General features: G+C 62.3%; 2 protein-coding genes across 13 annotated transcripts in view; one reads left to right on the top strand and one right to left on the bottom strand.

The window, feature by feature from the left end:
* Nucleotides 1–358: 358 nt before the first annotated feature.
* On the top strand, nt 359–4,262 carry MFSD10 (major facilitator superfamily domain containing 10). 4 transcript variants are annotated; one of them, XM_081092411.1, is made up of 13 exons: nt 359–433; nt 875–1,131; nt 1,217–1,313; nt 1,572–1,675; nt 1,888–2,046; nt 2,129–2,290; nt 2,563–2,671; nt 2,759–2,870; nt 3,052–3,160; nt 3,256–3,346; nt 3,460–3,507; nt 3,590–3,679; nt 3,854–4,262. In XM_081092411.1, the coding sequence occupies exons 2-13, from the start codon at nt 958–960 to the stop codon at nt 3,967–3,969; spliced, it is 1,371 nt and encodes a 456-aa protein (XP_080948537.1). In that variant the 5' UTR covers nt 359–433; nt 875–957; the 3' UTR covers nt 3,970–4,262. The 4 variants fall into 4 exon arrangements, 3 of the variants coding, with proteins under 3 accessions (XP_080948537.1, XP_080948538.1, XP_080948536.1); XR_013996061.1 differs by having other exon boundaries at nt 365–433; nt 2,133–2,671; XM_081092412.1 differs by lacking the exon at nt 3,052–3,160 and having other exon boundaries at nt 365–433.
* A 515-nt stretch (nt 4,263–4,777) lies between these two features.
* Nucleotides 4,778–13,354, bottom strand: part of ADD1 (adducin 1) — a 77,261-nt gene continuing 68,684 nt past the window's right edge. For 4 of the 9 annotated variants that reach the window (XM_081091903.1, XM_081091901.1, XM_081091904.1 and 1 more), the window contains exons 13-15: nt 9,035–9,191; nt 8,720–8,803; nt 4,778–6,500 (exon numbers count right to left, since the gene is read on the bottom strand). In XM_081091903.1, coding sequence (XP_080948029.1) covers nt 6,151–6,500; nt 8,720–8,803; nt 9,035–9,191 — 591 coding nt within the window. In that variant the 3' untranslated portion in view covers nt 4,778–6,150. Of the gene's footprint in view, nt 6,501–8,026; nt 8,058–8,719; nt 8,804–9,034; nt 9,192–13,070; nt 13,164–13,354 lie in introns of all 9 variants that reach the window. The other 5 variants (XM_081091908.1, XM_081091905.1, XM_081091906.1 and 2 more) reach the window with 3 other exon arrangements.

Consider the following 13,354-nt stretch of genomic DNA (forward strand, 5'->3'; position numbering starts at 1 on the left):
GAGAGGGTCGCCCTCCGGCAGCGGGTGGGGGCAGATGGGACCGTGGCTGGCGGCGCACGGTTGGGAACCAGCCCCGCCAGCAAGCGCCGGGCAAGGACTCGGGCCGCGACCGGGGAGAGCCCCGCGGCCGGAGTGGGAGCCGTCGGGGCCAGGGGTCAGGGGTCGCCGCCCGCCGCGGAGCGCCCGGACCGCCAGCAGCCGGAACGCGGGAGGCAGGGGTCGGGCGGAGGCCACTCGGAGTTAGAGACCGACTGCGGCCCGGACCGCGCAGCCGGAAGGAGAAGAGCAACGGCCCGTCACTTCCGGGGCGTGTCTAGTGGGAGGGGCCTGCGCCCGCCCCGCCCCCAGCAGCGTGCCTGGCGGTCCTTTCCGCATCCCTGTGGCCAGCGGTCCGTCGGTTCATCTGCTCGTCCCCGGCGCGCGGCCGCGGCAGGTGCGGGCGGGGTACCCGGAGCCCCAGGAGGCGAGCCCGGGGCGGGGTCGGTGTGGGCGGGGGCTGTGTTCTCCGGGCGCAGGGACCCCTCCCCGAATCCGCCCCGGGCCTCAGAGGTCCCGCCCTCCTCCCGGCCTCAGTTTCCCTTCCCGCTCCACACGAGGACGCGGTGGTGGCTGCGTGGGACGGGGTGCGCCCGGGCCCGCGATGCCCCCACCCTGGCCCCTTGGGACGGTTGGCCTCAGTGGCTGCGGTTTCCTTGCGCAACCTCTGCTGCCGAGTTTGCTGCATCCCGGGGTCTGGGGAGGGCGCACCAGGGACCTCGTCTGTGGTGATGGGCGCCCCCCAGCAGGGTGGGCAGGCTCTCCCTTTAGGGTGCTCACTAGGGTGTTGGGGGCCAGACAGGAGCAGGAGGACTCAGTTTCCCCCTCGGTAGGGTAGGCGTCTGTGCTGCCGTAACCAGAGGGGCTGTGCAGACCCGGCCCCCTCCCCCACGGGCCAGGAAGGATCGGAGCGCCTCCATCATGGGCTGGGGAGCTGGTGGGAGCTGCACCCCGCACCCACCCATCCGCCAGCAGCCGGCGTCCGAGACCCGCGTGGTCACTGTGGTCTTCCTGGGCCTCCTGCTGGACCTCCTGGCCTTCACGCTGCTGCTGCCCCTGCTGCCGGGGCTGCTGGAGAGCCACGGCCGCGCACATGTGAGCCCTCCTCACCCTCCATCCCGAAGCCTGACCCCCACGGTGGGTGCCCACTCCCCCGCCTCTCATGCTTCCTGTCCCCCAGGACCCTCTCTATGGCTCCTGGCAGCGAGGGGTGGACTGGTTTGCTGCAGCCATCGGGGTGCCCGCAGAGAAGAGATACAACAGCGTCCTGTTCGGAGGTGTGGCCCTGAGCCCCATGCTGGGAGCCCCTGGTCCTATCTTCCTGGGTCCCCCCCCCACCCAATCTTCCCTCCCTGAGCTCCCATCACCCAGATCCTCGTTCACACCTCCTTACTCCTGGGCACCATCTGCTCCCTCTGTGTCCACTCTGTCATAGCCACCTTGGCTTTGAGGCCCATGGCCTGGGAGCGGCCAGGTGAGCAGACCCTTGGGGATGGCGACTGAGGTGTGGTGACCCTGACTTCTGTCTCCTTCAGGTCTGATTGGCTCAATCTTCTCAGTCCTGCAGTTCCTCTGGGCACCGCTCACGGGGGCCGTCTCCGACTGCCTGGGGAGGCGCCCAGTGATGCTGCTGTCCCTGGTACGGGTGCCCCTGGGGTGGTACCTGAGGGGCCAGCAGCTCCTGTGTCTAAGCCAGGCTGTCCCAGAGCCGTTTCTGCCACCCAGCGGATGTTGGGGACACAAGGGCCCTTGGGTGCTGCAGTACAGGGCAGGGACCTAGGGGTGCTGGTGGCCCCAGCCACTCCTGGCCTGAAGTGACCACGCCTACCCTTGGCTCCTGCCCCGAGGCAGGCAGGTCTGGCCACCTCTTACGCTGTGTGGGCTGCCTCGGAGAGCTTCGCAGCCTTCCTGGCCTCCAGGGTGATTGGCGGCATCAGCAAGGGGAACGTCAGTCTCTCCACGGCCATCGTTGCCGACCTGGGCTCTCCGCCCGCCCGAAGCAGAGGCATGGTGGGTGCACGGGCTGGGGGTCGAGGGCCCGGAGGGGCTCCCGGGCCTGGTCGCCCTCCTGACTCAGGTGGCTTCTCCCCAGGCAGTCATCGGAGTGGCCTTCTCACTGGGCTTCACGCTGGGCCCCATGCTGGGCGCCTGCCTCCCTTTGCGGATGGCACCCTGGCTCGCCCTGCTCCTCTCTGTCTCGGACCTACTATTTCTCTTCTGCTTCCTGCCGGAGACACTGCCCCCAGAGAAGCGGGTACGGAGGAACCCAGAAACCACCTACAGGTCCCGGACCCGGGGGTTCGGTTCCCTGGGCATGTAGGGAGCCAGTCGCGGGTGCCGGTCCTGGGTGCCAGGGGAGGCCGGACAGTCCTCTCCTGGTGTCCAGAGGCTCTTGGGGACACAGTGCCTCCTGGGGTCTCTATGCTTCCCAGCCCCTGCCTCTAAGGCCTGGTAGATGGCTGGTCATGTCCCTCCCCGGGCTGCCCCCCAGGCCCCCAGTAGCCTCTCCAGTTCTGCCCCCTCCAGGCACCCTCCCTCACCCTGGGCTTCCGAGCTGCCGCCGACTTGCTCAGTCCCTTGGCCCTGCTGCGCTTCTCCGCTGTGGCCCATGGCCCGGACCCGCCCACTGGAGACAGTAAGGAGTGGCCCTTCATGAGGGTGGAGCTCCGCCGGCTACTGTTGGGCGGTGGACCCCTCATGCCCTTGCTCCGCTGCCCCCCAGGCCTCAGCCACCTGCGCCGCCTGGGCCTGGTCTACTTCCTCTACCTCTTCCTGTTCTCGGGCCTGGAGTACACGCTGAGCTTCCTCACCCACCAGCGCTTCCAGTTCAGCAGGTGGGAGTGCGGGCCCTACAGGGACCCCACTCAGGGACGCCCTGCCCTCTCCCCATCCCCCGGGCCCAGCCTAGGAACCTGGGGTGGGCAGGGGTTGTCAGCAAGTCCCCTGGCTCTGCTTGGCAGAGCAGGGGCGCAGCCGGCCAGCAGGGCTGGGGCACTAAAGTTCGCGCCCTCCCAGCCTGCAGCAGGGAAAGATGTTTTTCTTCATCGGCCTCACCATGGCCACCATCCAGGGCACCTATGCCCGGCGGATTAGCCCCGGCGGGGAAATTGCAGCTGTGAAACGGGTATGGGGCGCCCCTGGTGGGGGTGGGGAGCGGCCTCCTGAGCTCTGCTGGAAGCAGCAGGAGTGGGGCCTGAGCTCCACTGTGTCCTGCTGCAGGCCATCCTGCTGCTGGTCCCCGCCTTCCTCCTCATCGGCTGGGGGCGCTCGCTGCCTGTGCTGGGCCTGGGGCTGCTGCTCTACTCCTTCGGTGAGTGGGCCTGCCAGGGCCAGAGGGGCGCGGCGGGCTGGTGGCCAGATCCCTCCAGGTCACGAGCCCTCTCTCCTCTGGGGTGACGGTGCCTCGCTCATGTCCCCCATCAGCTGCCGCTGTCGTGGTGCCCTGTCTGTCCTCCATGGTCGCCGGCTATGGTGAGAAGCCCTTCCTAACCAAGGCCACCGGGGATGGGGGGCAGCAGCCAGCAGGCACCTGAGGGCCCCTTCTCTCCTCCAGGCTCGCCTGGGCAGAAGGGCACAGTCATGGGGACGCTGCGGAGCCTGGGTGCCCTGGCCAGGGCATTGGGGCCCATGGTGGCCGCCTCAGGTGAGGCTGTGGGACAGCACGTGATGTGCCCTGGGGAGCCAGGCCTCGAGGGCTGCTGGGCCCTGATGGGGCCTCCCTCAGCGGCCTGCCTCTGCTCCTGCCTCCTCCGTTCTGGCACTTGGGGCGGGGGCGGGGGCGGTGGGCCCACGTCATCGCTTGGCTCTCTCCCTCCAGTGTACTGGCTGACGGGCGCCCCGGCCTGCTTCACCGTGTCCTCGGGGCTCTTCCTGCTCCCCTTCCTCCTCCTGCGGCCCCTGCGACCTCCAGCACGGACACTCAAGGAGGAGTAGCAGAGCCAGCCCAGCCCAGGCGGAAGGAGCCGAGGCAGGAAGTCAGAGGCCACCCCGCCTGCTGGCCCGACTCCTCCCTTCCTCCTGGGGCCCAGGCAGGAATCCCGGGGCCTGCAGCCCACGGGGCGCTTGCAGCCCTCCTCCTGCTGGACTGGACGGCCCTGCCTGGTGCCCACAGAGCAGGGTCAGGGACTCCAGATCTTTCCAGGCTTCCGGCTTGTTTTTCACTCTGTGGAGAACAGGCTACCAGCCAGGCGTCTGGATGACAAAATAAAGCAGCTGTTTTATACTAAGTGCCTCCTCCCAGTACACCGTGTCCCTCAGCCTCCACCACACCCTGGGGCCCCAGGCCCCGCAGCAGCAGCTGCACTGACCACACGCGGTTCCCTCCTGCACGGGGGTGGGGGTGGGGGTGGGGGAGGGGGGTGGAGTCAGGTGCAGGACCCTCCCAGACGGTCAGCACTGGCAGGTGACACCTGGCAGATGGAGGAGCAGGGAGCCTTCTGCTGGGCTGTCACCGTCACAGACCGTGGCCCCACCCTCCTGCTCAGCCCCAGCCAGGCTGACTCCAGGGTCCACTGACTGGAGAGGACACGGGACTCAGCGGTCCGAGGGCCGTGCCCAGCAGCCCCAGGGAGGAACAGGCTGAAGGGGCAGGGCATCTCTGGGTTAGAACGTCCTCCCAGTCCAAAATGGCAAATGGTGTCTCAAGAAATAAGACACTTTGGGGAAGAGACAAACTCCTGGAAGTCCTATTTTAAAGAAAAAGGGATTAAAATGTAAAACCGCTCCCCAGGTTCAGACAGGATACAGCTTGAAGAACTTTATTTGTGAGTAAAACATGTTACAATGAAGAAAGGACACAGGGCCTGCCCTCCTGAGCCTGTGTCCCTGTCTGTGGCTAGACTTTATGTTGTGATACAAAGAGTTAAAAGAAACTACAAAAGTGAATTAGTCATTGCGTGTGTGGGGTAGAGGGAGGGTCAGGGAAGAGTCTGTTAACAAGGAGGGTGGTGGGGAGGCGGAACACACTTGGCAACAAATTGACACAGAAGCAGCTGCTCGCCTGTTAGCTCCAAGCGGAGGTCAGCGCCATGCAGCCGGCCTCCGTCCTGCGTGGGTGCTCGGTTTTGGGGACCTGAGCCCACGTCCAGCTCCAGATCCACCGCGGCCCTCCTGCCTTCCCAGGGGCCTGTCTGGGGTGGGCAGGCTGGCACCCAGCAGCTCCTGGAACAGGCGCCCTCGAGGAGCCCACGTGGCCAGCTGCCAGCCAGCAGCTCCCTGCTGCCTCCCAGGGGGTGGAGGTGAGTGCAGGTGAGCAAGGGCAAGTAGCTCCATGAGTGCCGGCTCGGGCTCGGGAGCAGCGGGGCCACCAGGGCCGACTTCCGGGAAGAGCAGACCCTGCTCTGAAACCTGCCCCCACCCCGGTGCGCGGGGCTCCGCCGCAGGCCCAGAGAAACGAGCGCGACGTCGCTGTTCCCGTTCACAGCAACGCAGAACTGCCAATACACTGAAGAGAACGCTAGAAGAGACTTCTTCTCACTGAGGGGCCCTCCCGAGGACAGGCCTGGAGAGACCCCAGTGATAAGACTGAGCCCTGGACCGGGTGCTGCCAGGGGGTGACCGGGTAACCATGCATAGGTTGCAAGGGTGTACAGGCCAGGCTGCTGCGGGGTCCCCACGCTGCCTGAGGCCACCACAGCGCCCTGGCCACTGGCAGGCACAGGGTGTTGGCACAGGACCAAGGCTGTGTGTTTATGGACAGAGTGAGATCGCCGAGCAGGTAAGGCCAGCAGGAAGCTAGGAGTCTGAGTCAGTCACCTGAGACCTGGGGGGAGGGGAGCCTAGCAGGGACGGAGCGTGGGTTACTGGATGACAGAAGGAGAGCAAGAGAGGTCAGGGCCAGACCCGGCAGGGCCTCTGACTGTGCAGCCAGACCCTGCCTGGACGCCCCAGGGAAGGACCCGAGGAGCAGACAGACGGGCACAGAGGTGGACACAGGGCACAGCCTCCCTGGACCTGAGGTGAGGCCTGGGCGCCAGGGGAGGCCGTGCGAGCACAGGAGGTGAGCTCTGGTCTACACGGGCTTGGGCGGCGGGGAGCGCTAGCTACGCGGAGGGGGCTTTGCATTCCATGGCACAGGGAGACAACACGAGACAGCGGTGTGTGCAGGACGGGCCTTCAGGAGTCGCTCTTCTTCTTGCTCTTCTTCAGGAAGGAGGGGGTGCGGAACTTCTTCTTCTTTTTGGAAGGGGACTTGCCGGGAGACCCATCGCTGCCTGGGTCTGCGGCAGCCCCCTCAGCAGCCGGGGAGGGGGCTTCTTCAGCCGCCGGGGCCGGCTCAGGACTGGCCACCGTGGAGGGCCTGGCGGGGCTGGAAGGGCCACGGGCTTCGCCCAGCCCCTCGTCCTCCTCCTTGTCCAATGTCGGGAAGCCAGGCGCTTCTGAAGGCTCATCGGGGGACAGGTCAGGGAGAGTGGGCTTAAAGGTGGCAGCATCACTGTCGTCTCCAAAAACAGCATCTTCCAGGTCTAGTGGGCGGGTAGGAGAGACGGGGTTAAAGGGCAACTGCCCAGCCCTCAGAGAGGGACCTCAAGGTGGGCTGCGTCCTGCACAGAAACTGCTCTGTAAGGACACCAGGGCCTTCTACCAAGACAAGGATAAGGAACTTTAAATCGTGTCACTACTTCAAGGCTGGATGGAGCCCACTGTACCAAACACAGACTCCATCTTAAGGAGGGGTGTGGGGGGGGGGTGTGTGTGGGGGGGCGCTCCCTCTCCTGGAAGCGTGCCCTGCGAGCAGGGGACATTTTCAGTGCAGTGTCCTCCTGACACCCTTGAGACGAGGTTTGCTCTAGGCCCCTAGGGCACCTCAGTAGCCCTGAAATTAAGCCTACATTTGGGTCCACACACCTGGTTTCCCCCAAGGGAGCCACGGAAAACATGGCAGCCCCTGGACACACAAGTTAATAACTCTCGACCTTGTGCATCAGCATCAAATAAACAGCCTAGTTTAGAGGAAGACATGAACCATCAGGCCAGGGAGAGGGGCCAAAGCAAGCCGTTTCACCATCGGGAAACAAAGCACACTTGTCTTCAGGAGCCTAAGGGCTGGTCTGTGGGGAAGATTCCCATCTCCAGGTTGGGGTGGGGGAGACCAGGTGAGCAGATTTTCTAAAAACAGCCTACGAGGTTACGAGCGACTGGCAGGTTAGGAGCACCAAACCTGTTCATATATCAACAGTCAGCCGAACCTCGGGAGGCGACGAGAGGCGAGCTGAGTGCAGGGGACAAACACTGAGGGCTGGGCCCTGGGAGATGCCTGCCCGGGATCACGGCCGGGGCAGGGGGAAGTGAGGCATGTCTGCACAGCGGGCAGAGGTGGCCTGTGGGTGCCCAGGGGAACCTTTATCATTGGACCAAATGTCCTACTAAAAAACAGCACTGCCCTGGCCGAGGTGGCTCAGTGGACAGAGAGTCAGCCTGCAGACTGAAGGGTCCCCGGTTTGATTCAGGTCAAGGGCACATGCCCAGGTTGTAGGCTCGATCGCCAGTGGGGGGTGTGCAGGAGGCAGCCGATCCATGATTCTCTCTCATCACTGATGTTTCTATCGCTCTCTCCCTCTCCCTTCCTCTCTGACATCAATAAAAATATACATATTTTAAAAATAGCCCAAATGTCGCTCTTCTGCCCCCGTCACGTTAAGCTTAAGCACAAAGCTTAAGCAGGGGTTCAAACACATGCAACCACATACAGCAGGTGGCAGCCCCACCTGTCTGAGCCTCGTCTAGACTGTCTGCCCTCCTGGCACTCACGAGACCCAGAGCTCTGAGCACCGCTGTGTGGCCCCTGGGAGCCCCGAGGGCAGGCTGCCCACTGCAGCTCCCAGGTGACGGAACCCCTTCCGGGAAGGCCACTGCCCAGAATGAAGGACTGGGTACAAAAGGGGGGGCGGGGGGGAAAGACAATGTTTTTATTTTGATTGAACAGAAAACAAAACGTAGTAAGCAACAAAGAAGCAGAATGAGGAAGCGCAGGGAAGCCGGCAGTACTTACTATGGTAACAGGTACTCCTTAGCACATCCTCCTGCTCGCCACGCAGCCACAAGAAGAGAAAAGCACAGGGAGAGAATCTACGCATTCAGTCACAGCACCAGGTACAGGAGGAGAACGGCCGAGCCATTCTTGTGGACACAGAGGCACAGGCTCCCGACAGACATGGGAAGCATGATGTGTAAGACCGAGGGACAGACACGCAAGCCACGCCACAGACATGCGGTGGGTGGTCTGAGAGGCCGACGGAGGCCAGTGCTCTGCATGGACTGATAACACGGCAGCCAAATGACATCCTGTAGCTCAGACACCACAGAGGACGTTTCCGGAGGTGGAATCGAGCACAGGAAGGTTTAGGAAGTGTGCAAAGAGGGCAAAACTGACATCATCAGTGAAGTGGGTGCCCATCCCTGAAGGCTGTCCTCCCACCCGTGACATCTCACTAACAAGCCTGTTTGGCCTCAGGTTTCCCAGGACAAGGCCAAACGAGCGCAAGAGGCTGGGCCCAGCAGCACCCAGCACGTGCTGTGCTGGTTCCCACGCAAAGGCACACGTCCTCACTAGTGTCAGCTGCCACTCCTTCCATTGGACAGAACACGCAGCCCACTCCCGCAGCCCCGCTGTGGACACCCATCCACACAGCGCCATGCGCCCTCCCGCCCTGGGTCAGCCTCGCCCGCCCCGCCCAGGACTCACCTTCCTCTAGCTTGACGGGGGAGCAGGGGGCAGCAGGGGGCTCTGGAGGACTGTCTTTCTGCTCTCCAGTCTCGTCCAGACTCTCTGCAGGTGGCAGAAGGTGAGAGGGCGTGGTGAGATGCCGCCATGAGCCCGCACCAGAGCCCTCCCAGGGGAGTCGGACCCCCTCTGGGACCAGCCTGAGTGAGGAGGGAGGAAGCATGTGCTGAGGAGCACTCTGCCCTTAACCAAAGGCCTGGAGGACAGAGGCGCTCACCTGCGGACCTGCCCACGCAGAACCTGCCCTGGTGCCTGGGCCTCGCCGTGAGCACTCACCTGGGGGGCCCCTGTGCTTGCGCTCCACCTCCCTGCGGTACTCCTCCAGCTCGCGGTCAGTGAGCGTGTTGAAGGGGTTGGGGCCTGTGGTGCTCACGATGACGTGGGGCTGGTACTCCTTCTCAATGATGGCCTTGGAGGCTGTCACCAGCTCCCCCTGCGGACAGAAGCGGTGCTGGGTCTGCAGAAGCCCTGCCCCAGGACCTCCTCCTCCCCGGCCAGGCTGCAGGCAGGGTGGGGCGGGCAGCTCTCCAGGGGCACAAAGACATCCCTGAGGGTTAGGCTGAGCTACAGCCTTCAGGGGCAGAAGACAGAGACACACGATTTTGATGCAACAAAATAAATGTAACAGGAGAAAAGAACCCTAGAAAGCCCTCAGGTTTCAGAAGCAAAGGCAGCAAAGTGCAGATGGAGCACACAGTGCACCTCGAGGACAAGCCCATGTCCTCACTGACAGGCAGGAAGAGGAAATGCACAGATCACAACACTCAGGTCAGGCAGGAGAGACCTGCTTCCATTCTAGGAGCACAGGCAGGTTCTGTTCTTTTGACCTTAAGAAGAAAATGTCCCCAGGCACCAGTATTTGGGGAATTTGGAAAAAGAATTTGTAGGAGAGAAAAGAAAGCAAAGCCTATGAAGCACTGAGTGGCCACAGACCAGCCCCATCTGCCAGGAGGCGGCGGGCAGGCCCCGGAGGGTGGGCAGCCAGCGGGCTGAGTGTGACACCACCACACATTCCCTTGCCCAGCACAGCTCTGTGCCCCGCTCAGCCTGGTCGGCCCCAAATGCTCCCCGATGTTCACCTTGGAGAAAGCTAACCGGAACTCATGCACATGCCCAGTACTTAATGAGAGCTTCCAAAAGTAACTGTAAACAGGAGAATCCAACGTCACTTTCACGCCTGCCGGTCCACCTGTGCTCTCCTCAGCGAGGGGCGAGCGTCAGAGGAGTCGGCGTCCCTGCAGTGGGCACTGGACACAGAGCCAGACCGAGGCCGGGGGACCTGGGCTGAGCGGCCCGGTCCCATGAGCTGGGTAGAGTGCCTGGAGTACTCCGTGACTGACCGCTGACAGTGACACAGGCCCCAGGACAGAAGAAAGGGCCTGCTGGGATCAGCAGCCTGTTATCAACTTGTCATCAGGTTCAGGATGACCTGGGAGTCAGTTAGCCCTCTTTCCGACTAGCCTGACCCAACGCCGCCGGCTTTTCCTCCAGAAGCAGCCCTGCCTGGCCAAGACGGGGACTCACGTCCTCCTCTGCCACTCGGACCCTTGGCCCGAGACATGCCCTTTCCTGTCCACAGGCCTGTTACCATCTTCAAGAGGAGCCTGCTGGGCGGGCCCCTGAGGCCCACAGAGCACGGACACTATCATCTACGCAACCTGGCTGGTGCCTGTGCGTCCTGGTAGCACTGCAGTGAGACAGGAAGGTGATGTGAGCTTTGAGAGAAACACTGTCACTCATTTCAGTCCAATGTTCAAAATCAGTAAAGGGAAAACAAAACCAGAAACTGCCACGGAGATGCTTCCTGTCCAGACCCCCTGCCCTCAGGTGCCGCACAGCTGGTTCCCGCCCGCTGGCAGGGGCTCCCTCCTCAGTGAGGCCAAGCTGGAGCTAGGAAAAGGGCGATGCCTGAGCCGCAGAGACAGGCCCTGTGGGGAGCAGCCCGAGAAGTCGGGGCTGAAGGGGCAGCTCCTTCCAGCAGCCCATGTGGGGGCGCTTGCTGTGCTCCTCCCGTTTGGCCCCACCAGGGCTCTAAGCCTGTTCCTCCTGGCACTGGGCTGAGGCATCAGGTTTTCATCTGAAAAATCTACACAGATTTGAATTTATATTCCTTTTTTTGTTTGTTAATCCTCACCCGAGGATACTTTTCCCACTGATTTTCAGAGAGAGTGGAAGGAAGGGAGGGAGGGGAAGAGAGAGAGAGAAACATTGATGTGAGAGAGGTGCCCTGACCAAGGCTGAGAATCGAACCTGCAATCCAGGGAATTGAACCCGCACGTGCAAGCAGGTGCACCAGCTACTGAGCCACCAGGCCAGGGCTAAATGTACATCTTAGTGCCGGGCCTGCACACACTAGGTGCTCACCACCAGTGCACACAGGTGCGGCAGAGCAGCGAGTCCGGGCTGCACACCAGAGGGCAGCAGGACAGGACTAAGTGCAAATCTTCACGCCCGTCTCTACCGACTCAGTTCCCTGGGAATCACATCCAGGTGGCAGAGCGGCTTCCAGCCACACGCTGGCTGCACAGTGCTGAGTCCAGAGAGCCCTGGCTGGGCTTCCTGTCCCTTTGGGCGCTGGAGCACGGGGTGTGGCTGGCGACTCGCTGCCCCTTCTTCTGCCAGAAGACAAAGGAGAGATGGAAGCAAAAGAAAGTCCTTCCAGAAAAGCCCCAACTTCCTTAGTCCCAAACGCCCGTTCCTCAAGCTCTCGACCGGGAAGCGCGTCTCTGCACGCTTGCCTTACGGGGACGAGGGCGTGTTTAGGACACTGACACACAGTCCTTTTCACTTGCTCAAGAGGGTCAACCTGCCAGTGAGCAGCGCCACCTCTGGGAGCACCGTGGTCTGTGCTCTGCGGTCCGCACACAAAGGCGGGGCCACCACCCCAGTCAAGGACAGAGGAGGCCAAGCACAGTCTCACCATCAAAACGAAACATGCTGTCACGGGAAAAAGAGCAAGGCTGCCAATGTGCGTGCCCGGGAGAGGGGGCGGGGAAAACAAGCTGGCCGGGAACCTGCACAGGGCACCACCTCGCTGGGCTCGGAGCCGAGTGGCTTTCTCTGCCGATCCTGCCTGGACACGGCGCTCACAGGGTCTCGTCTGGTGCTCGCACAGCCAGCTGGAGGGGCCCGTGGCCACGCTCCATGAAGCATCCTCACAGGGAACGGGGTGCACCCCCAAGTCTGCGCACTGCTGGACAGAGCCAAACAGAACTGCGACGGATGAGGAACTGCCAGAGCAGCAGCCTTACACAGCAGACGGTCTCCCTTCCAGGCAGGCAGCCCTAACGACACAAACAGGAGCCACTAAATGCAACCTAAGCCAGAGAGCTTGTCCAAACCTGCTCTGCTCCACAAGCCCCCAGGGCTCATGGACTTCACACACCTACACACACCTGAGAGGAAAGAATGAGAAACAAGGTCACATGGGATGGAAGCACGAAAAAGCAGCCAGTGGGGCAGGAGGCCGTCTCTCCCATGCTCTGCGAGGCTCCTCCAAGAACGGCCGCTGGACAAGGGAAAACAGGACCCGCTGAAACAACACATAAATATGCAAAATAATGCCGTCAGCGAGGGTTCCAGACAGGAATACCGAGCCCTTGGTGCGAGCCTCCTTCTCTCTGGCTCCTGGGCGTGGCTGGATGACACCTGCACTCGCTGGAGGAGTGTAACTGAGACACATTTCCTCTGGACACAGGGCAAACACCTGAGGCCTCACCCTCTGCCCTCAGCGCCTCAAAGCTTAGAACAGGCGAGCCTCCACCTGGCACGGGACATAGGGTGGATTTCCACTTACTGAGCACTTTAGGTATGCAGGTACATGGAGAACGGTAATTTGGGGTTTCACATTTTCACAAGTCTTTGCCCCCTTGCAACATTAAAAAAATCTAGGATTTTTAAGGTCAAAATAAATACATTTCCTCAACCGGGCTGATCAGAGACCGCCTTGCTTTACTTCCTGCTTCCCTGAAAGGATGTCTTTCAATCGCACCCCCCATTGCACGTTCCTTACGTTTTCGGTCACAGCTGAGCAGGCAAAGGGAGCAGGTCGCACGGAAGCATCCGGCACTAACAGAGTCACATGCAGAACCTCTGAAAAGCACCGTCATGATGCGGAGACGCACCCACTCCTCCAGCCGGGGCTTCCCTACAGCCCACGGCAGGCAGGACGGCACCCTCCGTCCTCTCACCAAGGAGCTAGAGCCCGCGTGCGGCTCCGTCGTAACCGGGACAATGCCGGCAGGAGCAGGCAGGTGGGGACAGGCAGGCAGGAGGAGCGCGAGCCGACAGTAACTACGGGCAGGAGGAGTACCTTTCTAACAGGGAGAGATTTAGCTGGACTAAAGGTCTGCTCTGTGAGCTCGAGCCCTTCGATTGTCTCCGTGCAGTCAGACAGGGGTGCATCCTGCAACAGTAAACTGAGTCAGCAGAGCCCCAGGCCCAGCCTGAAGTACCGAGCGCACAGGATGGCGCCGCTGAGAGCATGCAGCAGGGACGGCGGCGGCGCCAGGAAGGCAGCGGGGGTGGCGCTGCCACGTGCAAGCCCAGTCCCCAGGACCAGGGCCACACCTGACCAATCAGAAGAGGCGGTGACAG

This window comes from Myotis nattereri (assembly GCF_964212035.1).
Source record: "Myotis nattereri genome assembly, chromosome: 1".
NCBI classification, from domain to species: domain Eukaryota; kingdom Metazoa; phylum Chordata; class Mammalia; order Chiroptera; family Vespertilionidae; genus Myotis; species Myotis nattereri.